The sequence below is a fragment of the Thermobia domestica genome, chromosome 1 (assembly GCF_964235325.1).
Source record: "Thermobia domestica chromosome 1, izTheDome1.hap1.1, whole genome shotgun sequence".
Lineage (NCBI taxonomy): Eukaryota > Metazoa > Arthropoda > Insecta > Zygentoma > Lepismatidae > Thermobia > Thermobia domestica.
This window is the reverse complement of record NC_137454.1, coordinates 213924041-213946441: the sequence shown is the minus strand read 5'-3', so window position 1 is coordinate 213946441 and position 22401 is coordinate 213924041. Positions and strand designations below refer to the sequence as shown.

The window sequence follows — 22401 nt, the reverse complement described above, 5'->3', positions numbered from 1 at the left end:
ATAGATCTGATAATTAGATGGGAAAATAGACAAAAGTGCGTAGAATATTGTGTGTATATTTTTTTTTATTTATGGCGTGTAATTTGGCAATAAATCAATAGGCGCAACCACTTTGATTTTTTTTTCGTAATTGAGCATTGAACTGATTTCATTACTATGTATCATGGAAAGGTGAAAATGAGTTCCCCATTGTATATATACAGACCTTTGTTGAAAATCTTCCAACCAAAGTAGGAGGTAAATTCAGAAAACAGACATATCACAATTGAGGTTTTATCGCATACAGTAAAAAGACTTCGCAGTTATCGCATATCACCAGCTTTCACTCTTTCCCCAAGTTCATTTAATATGTACTAGTTACAATTACAATCATCTCTACAAGGACTCAATATCAAACAAGGATGACGTTATATGTTACTGTGAGAAAGATTATTAATGGATAGACGAAACTGTTCAATATAATGAAAGAATAAATAGAAACATACAATATCAATTGTTTCTTCCCTTTTAAAATACGAGTTTCAGATGTTACACAAGTTTTCCAACGTAATTGAAAATAATATTGGATATATTTAAGAAACAGGTTCCAATTTAACTAAGATCTTGGACATAGGTAAGGAAACTATTACCTGTGAAAAGAACTGATAAAATAAACTCTTATTATCGATATTATTTTTTAAAATCTTAATTGTAAAATTTATTAAATTTATATTCAAGTCTCGCGTTCTATCTTGTGTTCCAAGAATACGAACAGACTCTGCTTTTGCCTTCTATTATTATATTTTCACCTTAGTCAAGTAAGCTAATTGTAAATGTTGTGTTGTATATAGTGTACTTACTTTTGGCTGAGAAAGATTCCCAATGCGGAACCGAAACGTTTTGTAATACATTGATTAGTTTATTGAAAACTAATGTTTTTTTTTTTTTTTTTTTTTTTAAATTAAAATTTATCAGTATTTTAACAGATCTCTATTGTTTCAATGTCACCGCTTAGTATCGTGTGTGAATGTATAAACATGCAAAATGAAAAATCAAATTATGCTTAAGTCGCACACTGGCAGCCGATGTCGGATCATCGCATAACCCTTAAATCTAGTCATATCATACAAAAAATTTTGAACACACTTTATGATAGATTTAAACATTCAATATATTAAAATTCAGACTGTATAACCACACCGACTTCGAATAAAACATGTAGTCTATACCAATTAGTGTCAAATTCTAGAATGTAAAAACTCATAATGTAAGTTGCCATCTTTACTATTGTCGTGTAACATTATGGGAAAAACTGAAAACAAGAACCTAAAGACAATTTATCATTAACCAGAAAACCTCTAACGAACGTTTATACAAATTAACAAAACTCGAGAGAATAAGCAGAGTGTACTATTCACAAAACAATTATAATCAATAATTGTAAGAACCAAGGTTTCGGATTGATCTTAATGGAAATTCCACTTTGTGATTGTCATGTTGATTCGATTTAGACCCATGGGACTAAACAAGTCATAGCATTACATTAGCTGAAGATTCTATTTTGATTTTCGTGGTCTGATCTCGTTAATTCTAGAGAGTTGGTCATTTTAATATAGATTTTCAACGACACGCTTATGTACGCAAGAAATGTTCTCAACACCTTTTTGCTAATCGTGTTCCGAAGTTTATCAGGAGGTAGCAGAAATACTATATTAATGAAATGATCATGGAAAACTCATACATTAAGTATTCCGTCTTTTTTCTGCACTTTCAAACATGTTCATTGCTCGATTAATTGTGTTTTAGTTTCCAAATTACGAATCGGACAATCAAATGGAAGTGAACCGACATTAATCAATCCGAAATCCCCGTTTGATGTATTTTTCGCTAAAGCACCAAAAACAAAATCAAAGTAACTTACCCAGAACTCAGAAAGGTGGAAGCACTATATTTTCGGAAAGGACAACCGATATGGCAAGATCGTCTAGTACTTTGCTTGAAATCCTTCTCTTTTTCACACGAGTACATACAAAATCTTACGTACAAGCACACACGCGCGCGCGCGAGGGCGCGTGGGTGTAACTTAACGCGAAAAGCTATTGCAAGTCTCTTTGTTCACTCAAAAGTAACAACACTATCAGAAGTCTAAAGTAAGAGTTCTACTCTGTATCTAAGATTGATCAAGTCATATTCTGTTCATTTTTCACTTTATGGTTTCCAACAGCCATCACCTTCAGTTGCATTGCCACTGGATAACACACACGTGATAAAGAACACTATATAATTTTATGTAGGATGAAGTAGGAATAGGACACATCAATACCTGGATTTGGAATTCACAATATTTAGTCAACGCCGCTATATGAAGAACACCTCTCACTTGACCTTTTAGAATTTTCAATCATCACTTCGATTAGATACTGAAACAAAAAATAAGAATAATTAATCTTCATTTTAAATGTAGCTTTACTTTAAAATCTAACATACAAATTTTAAGAGCCAAGTACCTTTGAAAGACTTCTAGTTAATTTGAACATACAGTTAAGTGTTTTCTGTGAATGAATCAAACATGAACATGTGTCTAACGATGATATAGAAGAGGTATTCTATGTGCAACATCAACTATACATGTCCAAAGCGAAGCTAGTCCATCGAGGTGATTATCATGCACAAGTCCAAATAGAAAGCAGCCATCGAGGAGGACAGTGGTCTTAACTCCTTGCAGATGTGATGAACTTGCAGAAAAAGTTCATGTTTCTGCTAAAACATTCAGACTGTACCTGCATGGGATAGGGAAGTCATACAAGCTGAGCAAGTGGGTACTCCACACAATGTCGGCAGCTAACAAGAAACAACGGGTGACCCAGCCTGTTTGTCGTTGCTAACTCGGCACCTGCACACACCTACCTTCGATCGTTTGGTCACTGGTGACGAAAAGTGGATCTTTTATTACACTCCCAAGCGAACCAGACACTGGTTGTCGCCACGTGACCCTGTTCTCACACTTCAAGACCACTTCTGCTCTCTGTATGGTGGAATTGTCGGCAAATGGTGCATTACGAGCTCCTTCCACCTGGTCAGACCATCACTGCTCACGGGCCGCAGTGGCTCAGTGGTAGAGCGTTCACCTCTGGCGCTTGGGGTCCCGGGTTCGATCCCAGCCCTCGCCATGTGAACTTTGTGGTGGACAAACACCGAGTGCGTGGGTTTTCTCGGGGTTCTCCCGTTTCCTCCCACTTTCTTCATTCCACCATTTCATTCATTATTCATCATCACCGTCTTCTTTAGCCTAACCGGCATAACCGTGGGACGTAAAACTCAAAGATTTCATTTCATTTTTCATCACTGCTCACCTCTACTCTCAGCTGCAAAGAGTATAACGTGCATTACCACAGAAGCCGGGACTGTTGAATTGCAAGGATGTGCTATTCCTACACAACAAATGCGAAGCTACATGTGGCAAAGAGAAAACAGGAGACCCTTCTGCAGCAACTTGGCTAAGAGACACTGTGCCATGCACGATATTTACCGGACCTTGCACCGGTAAATATCGAGACCGAGTGCCACCTGTTTCATTCCTTCGGCAACCACCACCGAGGGAGATCTTTTGCAAATGAGAGAGACCTACAGAACGCACTTACAGGACTTCTTTGTATCCACGACCGCCGCAGGATATTGTGCAGCTGCAGAAACTTGGCAAAAAGTATGCTGATGGAGACTATTTCGAAACTTAAAGGTACGTATCCTCCAGTATATTGCTCTTTGTTTATCACCGCTTTAGAATGGCAATATTTTTTTTTTTTTGTTACCTTGTACATCATTATTACGCACGTCAGACTGATGGGCTGTGGTTACAACCATTACCTAAGACGTCCGTTTTTGCATTTCTGGTTCTGAATGCAGTTTAGCCTGGAGTAGATAAGGTATATCACACTTCACTTAGTTTGCATATGTTCACAAAATGACCCGCAAAATTTATGTGAACTCTATCACTTCCTCAGAGCCGCCGTGGTGTAGTTCGTAAGACACCTATTAACCAGACAGTCAAAGTTCGACCCCTAATGAAGAGGTTTCTCTCTCGATCTACTCCCTCTCCAATACTCCTAACTTTGCATTCCCATGCATGTGTCATCCCACAGAAATATAATCCTTCGTACACCATACTCTATCGTACAAGTTTGGAATCATTCCCTTTTATTCCTCTTTGGTACTACAATTTTCACAAACAGTAGTACATGACACTTTTATACAGAGATAAATTCAATTCCATTATCTATTGTTATCGTTTATCCTTTTTATCTTTCTTTGCAATACTTATAAGCTTAGGATTTAAAACTCTTTATTATTTCCATTTTTCACTTCACTTTGTATTTATCATTTACATTTCATATTTTTGGTAATAACACTGCCTGGATTTTAAAAACTATTCTGCTTTCTTAGCTCAGACTTCTACAAATGTCACAGTTTCAATCATGCCAGCCATAATTCCTTTCATCCTTATCATATTAATTCTCATTTTAAATTATTTTCACAGCCTTTTTTTTTTTTTTTAAATCTTTTCTTACATGCTAATTTTTGATTCAGATTCTGCAACACAGCCATATCACCTGAAAAGCAAGTCTACTAGTTCTTCTAGTTTCTAAACAAACTCCTAATGAAATTAACGTATTCCCTAATCAAACTCTTCTTTGTAATCATTCTAGAAATTTAAATAATGTCACTGAAAGGCGAACTTTTGGTCCAATACCTCTTCCAACTTAACTATCTTTTCAGTAAATGACTTTTCTAGGGTGATTCGGAGTCTCTACGACCGGTCCCGCGAGTGCGTCGCACGGAAAGGGATGTAGGTAGAACATTAACGTATGCGAGGTAGTCTCGAAACATATTGAATCCATTGTAGAGTTATTCCCTTTAGGCTAAAGGAGAGTAGTGATTAATGAAAACGAATGATTGTGAATTCCCACTAGGAATCGAACCCGGCACCATGTGTATGTACGGCGCACGCGCTAGCTAGTAGAGCAACAAGGAGAGCTGTAAGCGTGTTGTAAAAGTTTAATTATATAAATTATATCTTCTCGCTAATCCATTAAGATTTGTTGAGTAATAAAAATACTTTTGTGAAATTTAAAAATATCCTCTATTTTTAAAAATTGTCATTTGGTAACCCTATGCGTGAATAACGAGGAAAACTATATGCACATCAGCATAACTCCCTTTCTCAAATTCATATGCTAAGAACACTTTTAAACGTGAGTACAAACAGTAAATATAAATGCAATATGAACGTTTTTCTCCAAGTGTTGGGTCAACATTACGAGAAAAAGAACATAACCTTCTATGTTATTCATCATTTCATCCACTGTTAGGTCACGAATATGTTTAACTTCCCATTTGACATTCGTTATGCTTTCCAAACCCTACGTTCACATAACGGGTGAGTAAATCCGTAATTCAAAAGAGACGACTGATTTGTTGCTATTAATTTATTTCGTCTACAGATAAATGGAACATCTGTCATGACTCTGATTGATGAACATGTGCTCAATAGCAAAGAATGTTTGGCTGCTGTCGAGTGAACAAGTGAGCAAATGTTGGTGGATCGATTATGTAATCTTGTAATAGCACATTCCACAGAAACGCAATGTTTAAGCAAATCTTCTTTCGTGATGAAAACGCGTCTTTTTGACGTCATTTCACTACTACGAAAATAAATGTATTAGGTAATATATGTTCTTGCACTCAAATTTACGAGAGTCGTTAATATTTAACTCATCAAAAAGAATTTGTTCCAGCAGAGATTCGAACTCAAACTTTGATGTCATCAATCAACTTAGTCCAACGATTAACGATTTGTGTGTTTTGTAAGTTATATGCTTTCGCATTTTAAAGTCAAGGTTCTTTACAATAATGATAAGCCCAAGTCATAGCTCTTATATTAAAAGCATTCTACCGAATAATAATAATGCGAATCGTATCGCCAAACAAGAGTGTATAAATTAATTACGCAGTAACACAAGAGATGATTTTAATGAAAAAACTAAACAAGAGCAAGAATGAAGGAGCTACTTTGGCTGAATTCATGTCTTCATATTTTTAGTCATTGTAATTTCAAGTAAAGAAGTTGCAGCGACTAAACACTACTAATACTGTTCTTATTTATCCTGTAATATTCTTCTGAAAATTACAAAAAGCAACGTTAACCTTGTATGTTTTATCCTAAACTTCCACCACTTTTGTTTAAATTTTCAAGTAATAGACTTTCGAAAGTTTGTATTAGTATATTTAGGTTGAGTGCCCGTGTATAACTTTGAGATCGAAGTCATGTTCGTTTCCACATGTCGCTATTACTCATATGAAATTGACATCATGTGGTTAAAATAACATACTAAGAATTGGATACAAAACTAGGCATCTCATAAAATTGTATAAGGCAGTAAGCACTTCGTTCTTATATTAATCAAGGTTACATATTCATTGCGTAAGAATGAAATTAGCGACGGCAAAGACTTTTGCAGATGCCAAATTGTGTATAAGTAGTTCTGGAATAGCAATTTTCATGTACAGCGGGGGACACTTCTAAATGGTACACCTTAGCCGTAAATCTCCATATTACTGTACCATTTAGAAGTGTCCCCCGCTGTACAACCTCGTCATTTTGTTAATGTTTCTAGGAATGAAATTGCTATACAAAAAGTAACGACACTTGTTTTATTTAAGATAATTTGATGTAATGTCCACTCAACATTACTTAAGTGTTATACACGAATAAGTACCAATTATATATTGAACATTCGCACACATGTGCTGATAGCATTCACTGACAACTGGATTATCTATGAAAACTAATGATACCTATGTAGTTAAATTGGACACTTTAGAAAATAGAACAATAGAATTTTAACAAGGCCTGTCAGATGCAGCGATTACAGCAGCATCATAGTTGATACATTGTATCACACACGACCGAGCATGCCAACATTTTTCTGCATTCCGTACATTAATTTCAACGAAGGCCAATTCGACATGAACAGAATTTTTCGTTTCGATCTTCCTAGATATCCATAGGGCAAAGATCGAAGTGAAGGCCTGTCGATCTGGAACATCTGATTTTACGTTTAACATTGTAGTATATCCAGTGTGCGAATTAGATAATCTATATTGGGGGGGATAAAATTAGGCCAAAGGACATAGTCTGAAGGTTCAAATTTCAAAATGAGACAATAACTGCCTTACCCCCCATATATATATATGTGTGTGTGTGTGTGTGTGTGTGTGACATCTGTAATAAATAAGAGATTTATTAATTTAATATATCTACCGACAATAACTATGCACATATATATTGTCTGACATACACACACCCCACTAAACCTTTCTGAACGTGTTTTAATGTTGTACTCACTCTTGTCCCCGTAGCTCTCTAAGGTTTATTTATTTAATAATTTGGCTCGAGCGATACCCATGATCACAAGCATATGTTAATTTTTCCACTCATATTGAAAGCTTCCACTTTGTATTAATACATACAGGTTGCGAAAAGAAACCTACTTCAGTCTTGTGAAAACCACTAAAATTATCAGTTAAACCGGACATTTTTTTTTTAAAGAAAATCTAGATATTAGCCTATCAAATAAGAAATGGATTGTTGCTGGTCCCGATTTCTCACATCAAGGTCAAATCGAAGGCCAAATATTTAAAATCTCTCAATTCAAATTTCGAGCTTGTGCTTCTACTTCCCGCTAAAGCTGTGCTCATCACGACTTTTTTTCTCCAAATATCGATTCCGTGATGGGCACGGAAAGTCAACACTTAAAAATTACTTTACTGTTAGGTTGAAGATGAGTTGATTCAATATGGGCTACGTTATTCAAATAAATAAAGTAAAACATTACACTGAAGTTTTTCAGACAACATTAATTGCGTGGGCAGCAAACTGTACAACGAAAAGATGGAAAAATGAAGGGTTAACTTAAAAAAAAAAAAAAAAAAAAAAAAACGCTCCAGAGTAAATGCTTATACAGACACGAACAATGACACGGAGAACCAGTCGTATTAACAAATGCTGAAACAAATCTTGAATTATTCGCTTATTCACCTAAAAATCACCTTCATTAACATGTCTGCTCACTAGGAGCGTATCCCCCAGCGTGTACGTTAACATATACTTACGAGAGAATACCTATATTTCAGATTTTGAGTACAGTTTCAAAAGTTCATTTCCGTAAACTGTAAAAGCAGTGATTACTATGCTAATTATCACAAATTAAATGCAACTTTTGAGTTGCATACACACAACCTACTAGGGAATGAAGACCATGTGCTAACAAAGAGTACACTGGAAAATGAAATAACATGTGATAATAAAAAATAAAATAAGATGATAATCGATAGAAATATAGAGGATGAATATGACATATCCGAACTTCGCCAAGTATGGTAGAAGAAGCTATTTGTTTACTTCTTCTTGGCCAACCGCTAAGAACATTTATAAATCTCTATGTAGCTTTGTTATACGCAATTAGTACATTCAAATTCACAAACGATGACGAACTGAAGGGTACGAAGGTACAGTTGCAAGTAACAACCGTAGTCATAAAAATATAGTTCTACTAAACAACGTTGAAAATAGTGGGTAATTAGGTGATAAGTAGAAATGACCAAAACTGAACAGTTTACATCGATCATTTCGAAATACAGCTAGAAGATTAAATTTACAAGAAATAACAAAAATCAGTGAAATTTGGAGTTATACTAAGCATAGTTTGAGGGGGAAAGCGAGCATCCCCGGTGGGGATACTTCAGCTGACTTCTTTGGGGGGGAACAAAATGTGATTGAGGGGGAAAATCCCCCTCATCTCCCCCGGTAATTCGCACCCTGAGTATATCCCTCGGAAATATGGTACTGAGATTCATTGTCATGTAAGGAAGATACGTCACAATACTGGGTTATCCAATAGTAAAGCCTGTCTCAGACGGGACTGAAGTAAAAGGCTGCGATTTACGATCTAAAACTCATGACCTTACTTAACGATCGTGTGAGACGTAACTTGCCCCTAGTTCAGGTTAAAATTTTCTGCTGTTCTTATTTGGATCCTGACTTGGAAGAAATAGAAACAGTTTCTATTTTCTTCTGGACTTGCATTAGAGACGCAAGGGCTCGGAAAAAAACCGCCTTTTTTGAAAAAAAAAACCTCGTTTTTTTCTGCTTCGCTTTTTTGCTTGGGAAATTTTGGGCTTTTTTCAAATTTCTGCTTTAAATTGATAAAGCAGACTTTGTTTTGCTTCTCTATAACACAAAAAATCATTTAATTAGAGGTTGATGCTGATAATAATAGAAAACCTCGGAAATAAACTATGAATTTCGAAAAGATATTTCAAACGATTTTTCTTCAACATATTTACATTATAATTCCAAAGGATTAACCAATGTATATAATAAGAATTTTTTAACCTCTTATATACAAAAGTAAGCAGAGTTGGCACGAACCATGGTTTGTTTTGAAAATGCTAAAAACCCGTTTTGGGGGATGTTTAAACCGAGCTTTTTTGGTTTAAACCAGGTTTTTTTTAAATTTAGAGTCTTTGCTTTATGTATTTGTATTACATATTTATTTATTTATTTATTGATCAGATTCCCAAATACAGCATAACTTTGCCATTTTACACAGGGACATGCTAACAAAAGAAAAAAAAAAAAAAACAAGACGACAATAACAACATAGAAAAAAGAGTGTAAGAGTAAAACTATTCCATCAAAGCTCGTTTAATTGCTCTTTCAAACACTGGGTAGCACCCAAAACTCTGTTCAAAGTACTTTCAGGTATGGATGTACACGCATTTGTTATACATTCCTTTACGTGGCCAATATCCCGAATTTTCACTGAATACACAGTGGACCTGACATGTCCCCAAAGATTAAAATCTAGGGGAGTTAAGCTATTCCACAGCACCACGTCTACTGATCCACGAGTTGGGAAACTGCACATCCAAATATTTACGAATACAATTTCCATAATGCACATCGTGTTGGAAGACGACAGGGAATGTCCCATCTTCAGATAAGTGAGATGGCAAGATTTCTTTTACCACCATTCGACGATACTGGATTGCTGTTAAGGTACCATTGATGAACAAAATATCCACAATACGTGTCGAACACACACCATATCACACCATCACTTTTTCAGATGCGCTTCACATCAACGGAGATTGCTGTCTGACCAATTCTGCCGGAGATTGCTGTCTGTTTTCACTTCACCAGAAATGGGAATTTTGGAGCATTTGGTCTGTTGCCCATTCCGTGAAATCCAAGCGCCGATCGGGATAATCCTCTAACAGATGTTGATGCACTTGTACTTTGTTGGGGTGTCACTTATCCAGAGACAAAACACGCATGATGGATGTGCGACTAACATCACTTTCCCGCGACAAAAGACTAGTGCTTCAATTCGGACTATTGCTAAATGCTGCCAACACTGCTATTGACGTTGTTCCGTCAGTCGTCGTGCATGGCCTGCCTGATTTTGGTTTACTGGCCATGGACCCTATTTCTCTAAATTTCTTGATCAGCTTGCTTACTGTTGAATGGCTAATGGGTGACGGTTGTTGAAATCAACAGCAACAACCGTTATACTTCGCTCTGCTTACATGAAAATGATCTCAATACGTTCTTCCTGTTTCACACCAATGGTATCTTAGTCCCCTGAAACGATACCAAGAAAAAAAATCATAACTTTGTTATGATAAGTGATAAAGCAAAAACAAATACAGCACTGCATTCCTGAGAAAATTTCACATGAGAACACGGTATCATAACATATGGTTTCCATTTAAGAAAATGGAAGTGAATTTAAAATGGCAGATTTCACGATGGCGGCCATCGACATGAAAGTTTTTCTCCACCTGTACTACTAACCTACAGTATACTTTTGCAATTCTTTTAAAATCCTGCCTTTTATTTGGACCACCCTGTAACATATAATTTTCACTAACAATATCTAACATTAATGACTACACAAAATAAAACAAAATAAGTTCAATAAAGCGAATCAGATCATCATGGGATTATCATTAGGACGCTGCTAAAGAATTCTAAGCATTTAAGAAACCAGAAGGTTAACTGCCGCAGAACAGACTCCTTATTGAACCTTATCATCTGCTTGTCAATTTAATCAGGATTGTTGCTATAGTTCTCTTCGGAAGATCTCTTTATATCATTCTTGAATTGTTTTTCTTGTATGTAAAAGACGTGTCTGCAAACTTACACTTCTATAACTTTGTTTTCAAAACTTTCAACTTCTTTTCGATATATATAACCCATCAAAACTAGGACATATTATTTGTGGAATCAAATGATGTATAATGATCTGATAGGTGGTCACATAATTCAAGGATTCGACACGGGACTCCTTCCCCAACCGCATTAATCTGTTAAAGGTTATAGTCCCCAAGATCCCCTGACTTGAGCAGCTACAGTTTTTGTGTGTGTGGGTGGGGAAGAGATTTATTGAATGATAAGGTGTATGTGAATAAATCCCGTACATTACAACAGTTGAACATTCACCTGCAATCAGGAGGATCACCAGAAAACCATTGCGACGAGTCACGGAGCAGGTAGCTGTGAGATGAAAATGGAGTGTACTTTCAATACTTCTGACTCGAATAAATGTAACATATCCAAGACACCTCTTGTGCAAATTACATAACTGTCTATAAGTTATATTTTATATTACAGTTCATTTTATCGGGCCGGTTCTATAAGACTAACCCTCTCTTTTCATTTGTTTGTTTACAGATTCTCAGCGCCCTTCCCAGCAAGGAGGCTATATGGCACGTGAAACTTTTTCACTGTCAAACGGGAAAATGAAATGAAATTTTTGAGTTTTACGTCCCACGATTTTGCCGGCTAAGCTAAAGGAGACGGTGATAATGAGAAATGAATGAAATGGTGGAATGAAGAAAGTGGGAGGAAACGGGAGAACCCCGAGGAAACCCACGCACACGGTTTGTCCACCATAAAGTTCATTTGGCGGAGGCTGGGATCCCTAGCACCATAGGTGAACGCTCTACCACTGAGCCACCGCGGTCCACTGTCAAATAGGATATGAAGACATGTACTTCCCTTAAGATTTCGTTTTTATTTAATACCATGAAGCGTACGATTTTCAAATATTTGCTTCATCTACATTAATGTTATTGATTAGTATATCTCCACTGTTTCGGCGAATAGTCTCGGCTTATCGTTACGTGTCATCTTATCTTCACTGACGTCGAAACCAACCTCTTTACAAGCGAATAAGAATATATTATAATTTTCTTACACTAATCCTCAACGTATCACCTTACCAACTCTACATCTTTCGCAGACACCAACCAGTAACTAAGACTATTTGATGCTGGTTCTTTATAGGAGTAAATATTTTTCTAATCATAAATTCTAATGCAAAATTAATACATGGTATTACCTACCCCAATTCACCTCATTAGAAATTTTTTAAAGAAAAATAAATGGATTATACTATATTATGTATAGTAGGATTGATTAGATAATGCTATCAGTAAAATGGTATTTCTGAATTTTTGTTAGAAAAATACATTATGCTGTATTACAAGATTGATAAAGAAACACTGCATATTTACTACATATGGACAATACAGTTGTACCGTTATAGCAGTCCTCTCAGAAAAAAAAATCACCGATCAGTACGGCACTCTTTCTGGATTATTTTGAACGAGATGAATTATGTCAATTTGAAAGGTTGTTAATGAAATACCTGCATGAATAAAACCGCTAACGAGAATTTTCGAAAATTTGCTACAACGCACCATGCCTAAAATTCTGTAAGAAAACTGCTTATAACATACTGTAAGGTTAATATGATAATATGTATGATGTATGAACAAAATCACTACAGCCGTTCTTTAAAATAATAATAATAATAACAAATTCACCTTTGTCAGCAAACAATCTATTTTTCCAAGAAAATAAAATAATGTTGTATGTAATCTAAAGAAAGACACTTTAGGATTTTTTTGAGAAAAATTAACGCTACTACCTATGTAAATGGTGAATTACTTATGAAATGCAAACTAAACTATTTGAGCTAACAAATAAATAAATAAATAAATAAAATAGGAATTCTGATTTCCACTCATCCATAAACTATCCTTTCCTTTGCAAATTCAGAAGAAAATTTAAATCTTATAAAAATGTGTTCACAATACACTGAATTGTGTTACTCCTAGACCTCTGCACACTCGAACGGATAGACAAACCAAGTTCAAAAACTCTTTTCCGACATGTAGGAAACACGAAATGTGTAAATCGGTGAGGTATAATTCTTCCCATTCATACCTTATTGCTTGTTTAACTAAAATATGGCTTCGCAAAACTTACACAATTCTTCGGAATTCTAAATTCTTTTAAGGTGTTGTATTATCTATTTCTAATAAACACAAGCTTTCTTAAAAAGCTATGAATAATTAGTGGATCATACCATAATGATTCCACTTTTTCTTCTAACAACTGTTTGAAGTAAAATATCTTATGTGGGACTATATCAGATATCTCCGATTATTTTATTCGTGACACCAGCAATATGTCTTGGTAATTACTGTTGACTCCCTATTTCCTTTACTTCTTTCATTCTTTATGCTCTCTTTGGTTTCAACTAATTTGAACAAGGGCAAGATGTTAATCAATCTGAAGTTCACGTCGAAACTGAAATCTTATAAAGCATATAAAACTGAAAATTCCTTATTACAGTTGGTTCTTTCCGCTTTTCGTTGACGCTATGAATGATGCTTCCTTTTCGTCAACTGTCAGAATGAATGAGACATGGTACTGCTTTCCAATACGGAAATGAAACGGAAGAGTCACCATGGAGGCACACAGACTCCCCGCCAACAAAGAAATTTCGGGTTGTCGCCCGTACTCAGCAAGTGATGATGGACCACGCTTTACGATGCCCAACGCGTAATTCTCACTCATTGTGTTTCAAATGGAACTACAGTGATGGTACATCTTACGAAATGTTTTGAACTGCAAACTAAGTTCATTTCAGCATTGCAAGAAAGAAAGAAAAAAAAGATTCGGGAAGGTTTCTCAAGTGCTTTTCCATCAAGACAATGCTCCTGCCCCTAACTAAAAATCTTCTTCGTAACAAATCTGAACTGGCATTCCGTGCTTCCTACTCACGAGAGACTCACGAGACAAATGAAACGAAATCTTTCAGTTTTACGTCCCAGTTATGCTGTGTAGGCTAAAGGAGTCTATAATGATGAGATGGTGATGCTGACTCATACAAAATGGTGTAATGAAGAAAGTGAAAGGAAAATGGACAACGAAGATAAAAACACACAATATTTGTCCACCACAACGCGGTAAGATCGAATCAGGGACAATATATAATTTGAAATTCTTACGCTACATATTTGAAACAAAAAATATAACCTTCTGCATTATTTTGTGATTTATTGCTTCGTCCACAATGGTCGTGCAGTTATACAGATCTCCAGGCATAATAACTGCAAAAAGCGAGTTAATGTTTAAAACATGCACTTTAATCTATTCCGATGCTTCCCACCTTCCAGCAACTAAATTTGAGTGTTAACGTTATTTTCGATTGAATCTTTGTAGCTCAATTCAGAAGATTAATATCGCTGGGCAGAGAAATTGTTCGTCTTCATGCACACAAAGCAGGGCGGTCATTTAGGTAAGGACTTTTGTCCTCCCCTCCCTGAATCTGAGATCTCGTTATTTATACACAATAGTATAATAATACACTAATGAAAAACTGAAACTTTAAGTTTACTCTTGTCCCGTCCGTTCACCGTAACTGTAATGTAGTGACATGAAAGTAATGTGTAATTATTATCAGTATGTCCTTGTTCATGTAGAGCAGAAATATTGGTTATAAGTTTTTATTTATTTCTTTCTTTTATTTGCCGTTGCAGATGTTCCGAACCCACAACCCGTCCAGACAAGATTATCACACTGTTGTACAGTTCCTCACTGCTGAAAAATGTCAACCAGGTAAATTGTTTCGTCGGATAAAGGACCTGCACAGTGACGTGTGGGTATTGAAAACAACAGTTATCGATTGGTTAAGAATGTTTGCTAAAGGACGTGCAAAAACAAGTGATTATTCTCGTCGTGTTCAAGTTCATGTTCTAACTACTGAGGACATTTGTGCAAAGGTGTCTCGTGTCTGCAGCAATTCTTCCTACAGCCCTAACCTTTTATATCTTGTATCCTCTGAAGAAGACGCTGAAAAGTCAGAAGTTTCACTCAGATGACAAGGCGAAGGCTTCCATTCGTCAATCGTTCGACGCCAACCTTCCAAATATTAAACGGACGGCATTTCGTGTATTGGGTACTCAATGAGTCGAATATCTGAACAGGTATGGTGACTATGAAGCACGAATGCTGTGACATAGTCATCATGGATGCCTTTAAATTGTGTACAAAGGGTAGTTAAATAACATTAGTATTTTAGCAGAGACTGTCTGCAAACGTGTCCAGTAAATCACACCATATACTAGATAGAATGTTTAATGGACACCATACTTAGAAAAGTGCTGTTTTATATTCGCTTTGGCGTTTGAAAGGAAAACCTTCCAAATGGTAATTTGAGAATTTAATCACATAGGTTTGTACAGAAAGCTTTACCATGTCACTCAAAATAAACAATGAATAACGCTATATTTTCACCCATGATTTAGGGAATACCCGGCAATAGTTTTTAAAATCTTATTTTTAGCAGAAGCTCTGACGCAGTGAAAATAGGACCATTACGATTACTCCGGCTATTTTGATGGACAATACTGTTAATAGTGAAATCTTGTGATCTACTTCCAAGGTTGTATTTGTATCGATGTTGTCTGTAGTGAGGGCGTTGGTGTACTTTAAATATAGGTTTTGGCAAGACAGCCTACTGAGGCACACTACTCGCTCTCGTTCCGAGTCCAAATGTCTCATCGACACCTTCCAACATGCCGCACATCAAGTGCACATGCCCTCAGTAGATCGAAAAACAAACAAGCTTTTCTTAGAGCGAAAATGAGTGTGCCAGACATTAAGCTGTGTCCTAGCGACCGAAATAGCCGCAACACAAACGAATACTGAGTAAACTCATGCAAGAACTTCACGGAAAAACACAAATAGCCTTGGATTTCTTTTTCCATTTTTTTTTTTTTTTTAAGATAATGAAATATTAGAAAGTTAAGAACACGGTATGAACATACAAAACATAAGCTACAATGTATATAAAGCATCTTTTTTAAAAAAAAATCGATGAAAATTGTTAAGATTAACAAATAATGTGTTTGTAAATTATGTGCATTTCAGATATGCCGTTTATTATTATTTATAATCCTGCCAATAGCATCGAACAATGATAGGAGTCGCGGTGGCTCAGTGGTACTGCGCTCACTTCTGTTACGTGAGGTCCCCGGTTTGATCCCAGCTCTCGTTAAGAGAACTTTCTGGTAGTACAACACCTTGTATGAGTTTTCTCGGGATTCCGTGTAGTTTCCTCCTCCATCATCATTATTGTCCGACTTAACCTCAGAGTGTAACTGAGACGTTAAACTAATAAATAAATCAATCAATAAGTAATCAACTCTTTTTAAAAGCCTGAGACTATGTAATTCTTAGACTGCACATTTCAGCTTCTGGAGACTACATTTTTTTTTTTTTTTTTTTACAGTACAGTGAAATAAAGGAAATTCGTTGTGCAGACACGAACAAAAAGGTGAATCAAATTAATCTGATGACCAATAATGCTTTTTACACTTGAGAAAATTAACATGCAAATAAAATGGTATAGCTGATCAGATAAGAGTATGGAAGGTGAAAGTCCATCCAGACAACCCACGACTATAGTGTTTTACACATTACATGAACTTTATATCATACAACCATCGACCAGTGTTCGGATATTAGAGAATCTATGGCTTGAGTGGCAATACTTGTCAAATAAATGGTGTCAATGCATCTCTGTACACCAAGCCTCTATACAGAAAAAAAAATCTGGTATGGGTGAGAAGTCATCGTCAGTATTTTATTCTACCATCACGGGAAAGTCGCATGACCCACACTATGAAATTTCTCTAAACAGTACGAATCGTTAGCTAATCTCCTGCTTAAATAAACAATAACTAGTGTAAACCTAAGGCTTCCGAGAGAGGATGCTGTGAAATCTAATATTCTTCTTCCTGGGTTGACCTTGCTAAGACCATACTTGAAACCTGCATGCCGAAGCCTAGAGATTCACCCAAAATTTAATTTACACGTATTTCAAATCAAGGGATGCCCGTCCCCCACCATGATTCACTACTCGCATCAAAAACTAAAAAGAAAGAATAAGTACCTATCAACTTAATAGTTCAGACTTCGAATATTCTCCACACAAACGGTGGGTGTAGTATTTATCAAAACGTGTCCTTGTGTAAGGTTCCTTTTTTCTTCCCCATTTTTTTAAATTTCGGTTGTCTTTTGCTTCAATTTAAGCAGAATAAACTTTGCTTATTTCAATCCGTATTGTCTATATTATTTTTTAAATACCAAATATTGCATCTTTCTTGTATTTTCTTCAAAGACACGAATTTCTTGTGACAATTACACATATTAACTGTCGTTTCAACAAAAGATTTGTCTCTTCTGAGATCTCTCGTGGTTGAGTTATTACCGTATGCGCCTTTGACGTGAAAGATCCGGTCCGATTCGCGTCAAAGGCGCTGTTCGATTCCCACGTTACGCTGTAGATCCATACAGGCCCGTAACCAGCCCAAAAATTTAGAGGGGGGGGGCGACCCAATCATATTATACTTAATTACCATATTATAGTTCATTTGCAAGTCTACCGTGAAACTTTTAGAGGGCCAGCCAAAGTTTAGGGGGGCCGGCCCCCCTAGCCCCCGTGGATACGGGCCTGGGTTTATATAGCTTTGCTGCTCTAAAGGATGGTAAAATCAAATAAACAACTTCTGTCTATTTCAAGATATACCACAATAAAAGGAGAAAATTTCATAACGAGAAATGTGAGCAAGTTATTGTCATATGTTTCAAGGAACATTAATTTATTAATATCAGAGTGTTTCACATACCGAATTTTTCCTAGTTTCCTGTTATTTGAAAATTATGCAGCCGAATTCCAGTCCCACTGATCAGAAATTTTATATTTGGCATTATCGATAGCTGCGACGCGGTAGGGTGAAGTAAGGTTAAAATATGTAAGCATTTATGTGAACATGTCCACATTTAGAGAGTAAAAATGTTCATTCGTATATTTTCCGGAATACTTTGAATTTGTCCGTTTTTTTTTTGGGGGGGGGGGGGGTAGGTTCAAGCGTATTGTTGTCATAATGTGGTTTATCGATTTGGTAACAACACTCAATAAGGAATACAGGAGTTTGCTATTTTAGCATGACAACCGGTCTCGTTGTGCGTAGCGTCGGCTTTATTTTTCGTTTATTCCTTCTCCCGAACTTTGCTATGCTGGTGTTTTGTACACGCATTGCCGTATTTAAGTGATTAAATCTAGGAACACCGTGATTCTATTTCTTATTGTTATTGTGCTTATTACATGCTTTTATATATATGAATCTGAAGAGTGTGTTTGCATTTTGGTGCTTCTGAAGATGGTAAATCTACTATAGGCAAGATATTGTCCGCAACAAATTCATGTGGCCAGGGATCGAATTAGGAACCCTCGCACATTAGAGACGAACGCTCTACCACTGAGTCACCATGTCCCTATCATTAAACACAAAGTATGTTTCTTGAAACTTCAAGAGTTTCTCGACTAATTGATTTATTTTGGGTTTAACGTTCCTTTTAGCAGAGACGCTATACGAGACGGGACCTACTGATTAATATGGAATCCGAATCACATAGCTCCCGTGATTCGTACCCGGGTCTCCCACGCCAAAGCAAGGGTTTCTCGAGTACGCACAAGAACTTAAATTCATTCCAAAAGTTGCTATAGTAAATAAAACAGGTAAACTACAAAATCACATGCAGTGCTTCTAAATTTTGTAAAAATATTCCGAATGGCACACAGATACTACATATATTTTCTTTCTTACAAGTATTTCTAAAACTCGAACTATTGGATTGATAATACATTACAATAGAATTAAAATTCTTCCACCGGGTGTGACATGCTGGGAAATAAAACTTTCTAGGCATAAAATTTACGGGAAAGAAATTTGTGAAAATGAATAGTGATGCTCCCAATCCTGTCACACAGCACGGGCTGGTTATATATATATATATATATATATATATATATATATATATATATATATATATACAGTGGCGGATCCAAGGGGGAGATATAGGGGCTATAGCCTTCCCCCCTTGACGCTCAGATATACACTGGAAAAAATAGACATCAATCCTGCTTTACACTGGATAAAACGGCAAAATATGGTTCAGCCCTTCCCTTGATAATATCCTGGATCCGCCCCTATGTATATATATATATATATATATATATATATATTAGCAACAACATAAAACAAATACGAGAAAATCTATTACGCAACGCAGTCGGCATAGTCCATAGATTTTTCGGGTTCCCTTTCCCGTTAATAAAAGAGTAACGGCCGTCAAGAGGGCTACGACAAAAATCACAACATGAGCCTCTTGAAATAACATGTATTTAACAGAAAAAAGTCTCGAGCGGAAAAAGTTACCATTTTGAAAAAAAAAAAAAATCATACGAAGAAAACCCACTTTCGTTGCTTAAAGGAACGGAAACATCCTCCCTCTCCACACAAAAATAATTTGTAATATATAAAAATCTCGTATTGTGGAGCATGCTCTTCTGTGTATGAGTCAGACGCAACAGAGCGTATCAGTAAACAGTATCAGCAACAGTCAACTACAAAGCAGAATAAGACTAGAAAGAGATTACGTCTATACTTACAACATTAACCAGTGCAAATTATTATGAGTATTATAGATTTGACACTAGTTTTGATAATAATACGTTGATAACCGGACACAAACATCAACATGATAACGGTATGAATGAACCAGATGACTCTGTGAGTTGTATTGCGCTTTCTGTCAGGTGCAATAGAACTCGCAGGCTATACAAAGAGATACCAAATAAAAAAAAATGTGTCAGGGTTTAATTCTAAATCGCGTGATGCTCATCGTTTCGAATGTCAGCTGATTCTTCTCTCGGCACAAGCCAGCACGAACTTGGGTGGAGTCCTGCTAGTTTCCTGTCTATTGAAGTGATGCTTTTTTTCTATTAAAAAGCGACAAAAATGTCCCTTTAAGTATCTCACGAAAATACAATATTTTAAGCATTGTGCTGTATGATAAATGAACTGTCAACACCTATTGTGTTGTATAAGCACTAACTCACGTGGTACGTTCTATTTTACTATTCACAAACATTACAAATCTGATAAACATGAAAAACATGTAACATATGTATGTTCAAAGGGAATTAAAGTACGAGAGAAAACATTAAATGACTGTTTTGACGTGAAAAATTCTTCTTCACCTTTTTCCGTGTTTATGTGAGGTCAGCATTTCTTTTCCTCCACTCTCCTCTATCCTGGATGACTTCTATCCTCCATCCTCTTTCCCTGAAATCGTTTTATATCTTGTCTTTCCATCTCATTTTGGATCTTCCTTTTATCTATCGTACCTCCAGCTCCCCAATTCTCTTTCAAACATAGTCGTTGTTTCTTCATTCTACACGCCCCGGGCATCTCAACCTCATCTTGAAACTTTTTACTCAGACGTCCCATCTCAACAGTGCCGAAAGAGATTGTACCTTTTTCTCTACTTTTTTTCTTTCCTAGGTGCCTAATGTGTGGAGAGAGGTGTCAGTGACAATGATTGCTATTGGATCAAGTTTGGATTGGAACTCGCGTTCCAAAGCCCACAACTTTTTCAAGATGGCATCCACACACACAACAGAAAGCATTTTGTACTGTGGAATGTGTAAAGACAACGTCCGTTATCACAGTTCAACCAACTTTCGGAGACAGTTTGGAGTCAATCCATCTGACAAGAACTCCATTAAGCGTTGGCATACATAACTCATGGAGACAGGCTGCCTCTTCAAAGACAAAAGCACCGTCCATCCTTTGCATTCAAAGGAGACAGTGGATGAAGTTCGGCAATTCTTCCAATGCAGCCTCACGAAGACAGTTCGGAAAAAGAACCGTGAGTTATAATTTCCCCTTTCAATAGTTTAAGATGTCCTTTGTAAACGTTTGAAATTCAAGGCTTACAAACTCCAACCTGTGTAAGCACTCACTGAAGATTACAAAAAAGCTTAATACTGTCTTCAGTATAGATATGTTGGTATTCCTGGAAATTGATGATTTTAGGGACAGGGTAGTCTTCAGTGATGAGGTGACCTTCATTATCAGCAGCTTCAACAGGCATAACGTTCGAATCTGGGGTTCAGAATACCTTCGGTTAATCAGTGAGTATGTAAGAGATCATCCAAAGTTGAACGTATTTCCTACCATATGCAGAACAAAGTTTTATATATATTAAGAACTGTAACAGGACACTCGTATCTTGACATGCTTCAGACGTTGATACCACAACTGCAAGAGAATTCCCGAGCTTTCATTTTCTAATAGGATGGAGCTCCACCCCAATTTCATAATGATGTGAGAGGGTACCTGAATAAACATCTCCCACAGCGTTAGATAGATCGCACTGGTCCTGATGATGAAGCATTCTTGAGGTGGCCCTCAAGATGTCCAGACTTGGTACCATGCGATTCCTTTTTATCGGGCTTTGTCAAAGACCTCTTTGTCCTACCACTGCCTCGAGATTTGATGGAGCTGCGGGAGCGGGTCACAGAAGCCGTTACAAGAAACACTTGATTCAACTATAGGAGGAAATGAACTAGTAACTAGATATCTGCCGTGTCACGAAGGGTGCCCATATTGAATCTTTGTAAGGTAGCTAAAAAACTGATATATTCTAATATCACAGTAGGAGGGGTCGCAATTTTTTTTTTTGAAAAGGGTACACTCCTTTTCGAACACACTGTATAATCGTTCCTTATTCTATCCTTCCTCGTCACATCACATGCCCATCTTATCATTTTTATCTCTGCTACTTCCATCTTTTCCTGAGTCCTTCTGATTGCCCAAGTTTCGCTACTGTAAATTATTGCCGGTCTTATTACCGTTTTATACCATATAAACGGCCTTTTAACGGCAATTTACTTTCTTGTCATTCTACTCATTTTTCTCCAGTTTAGCCAGCCAGATTGTATTCTGTATGTAATCCCCAATCTGGTCGAGATACGATCTGAAGATGTTTTGACGTGAAAAATCGTGAATCATGTCCATTTATTATTAATAACAATATAACATTTTAAGTGAATTTTTGTGTTATTTTACGTCCTTACTCAACACCCATCAACT

The 22401-nt window shown here is 36.4% G+C and overlaps 1 protein-coding gene across 2 annotated transcripts in view; it reads right to left on the bottom strand.

Moving 5' to 3' along the window:
- Positions 1-22401, bottom strand: part of LOC145693608 (phosphatidylcholine:ceramide cholinephosphotransferase 2-like) — a 391824-nt gene that overhangs the window by 301776 nt on the left and 67647 nt on the right. For both annotated transcript variants that reach the window (XM_081769752.1, XM_081769788.1), the window contains exon 3: positions 1901-2399. In XM_081769752.1, coding sequence (XP_081625878.1) covers positions 1901-2007 — 107 coding nt within the window. In that variant the 5' untranslated portion in view covers positions 2008-2399. The remainder of the gene's footprint in view (positions 1-1900; positions 2400-22401) is intronic.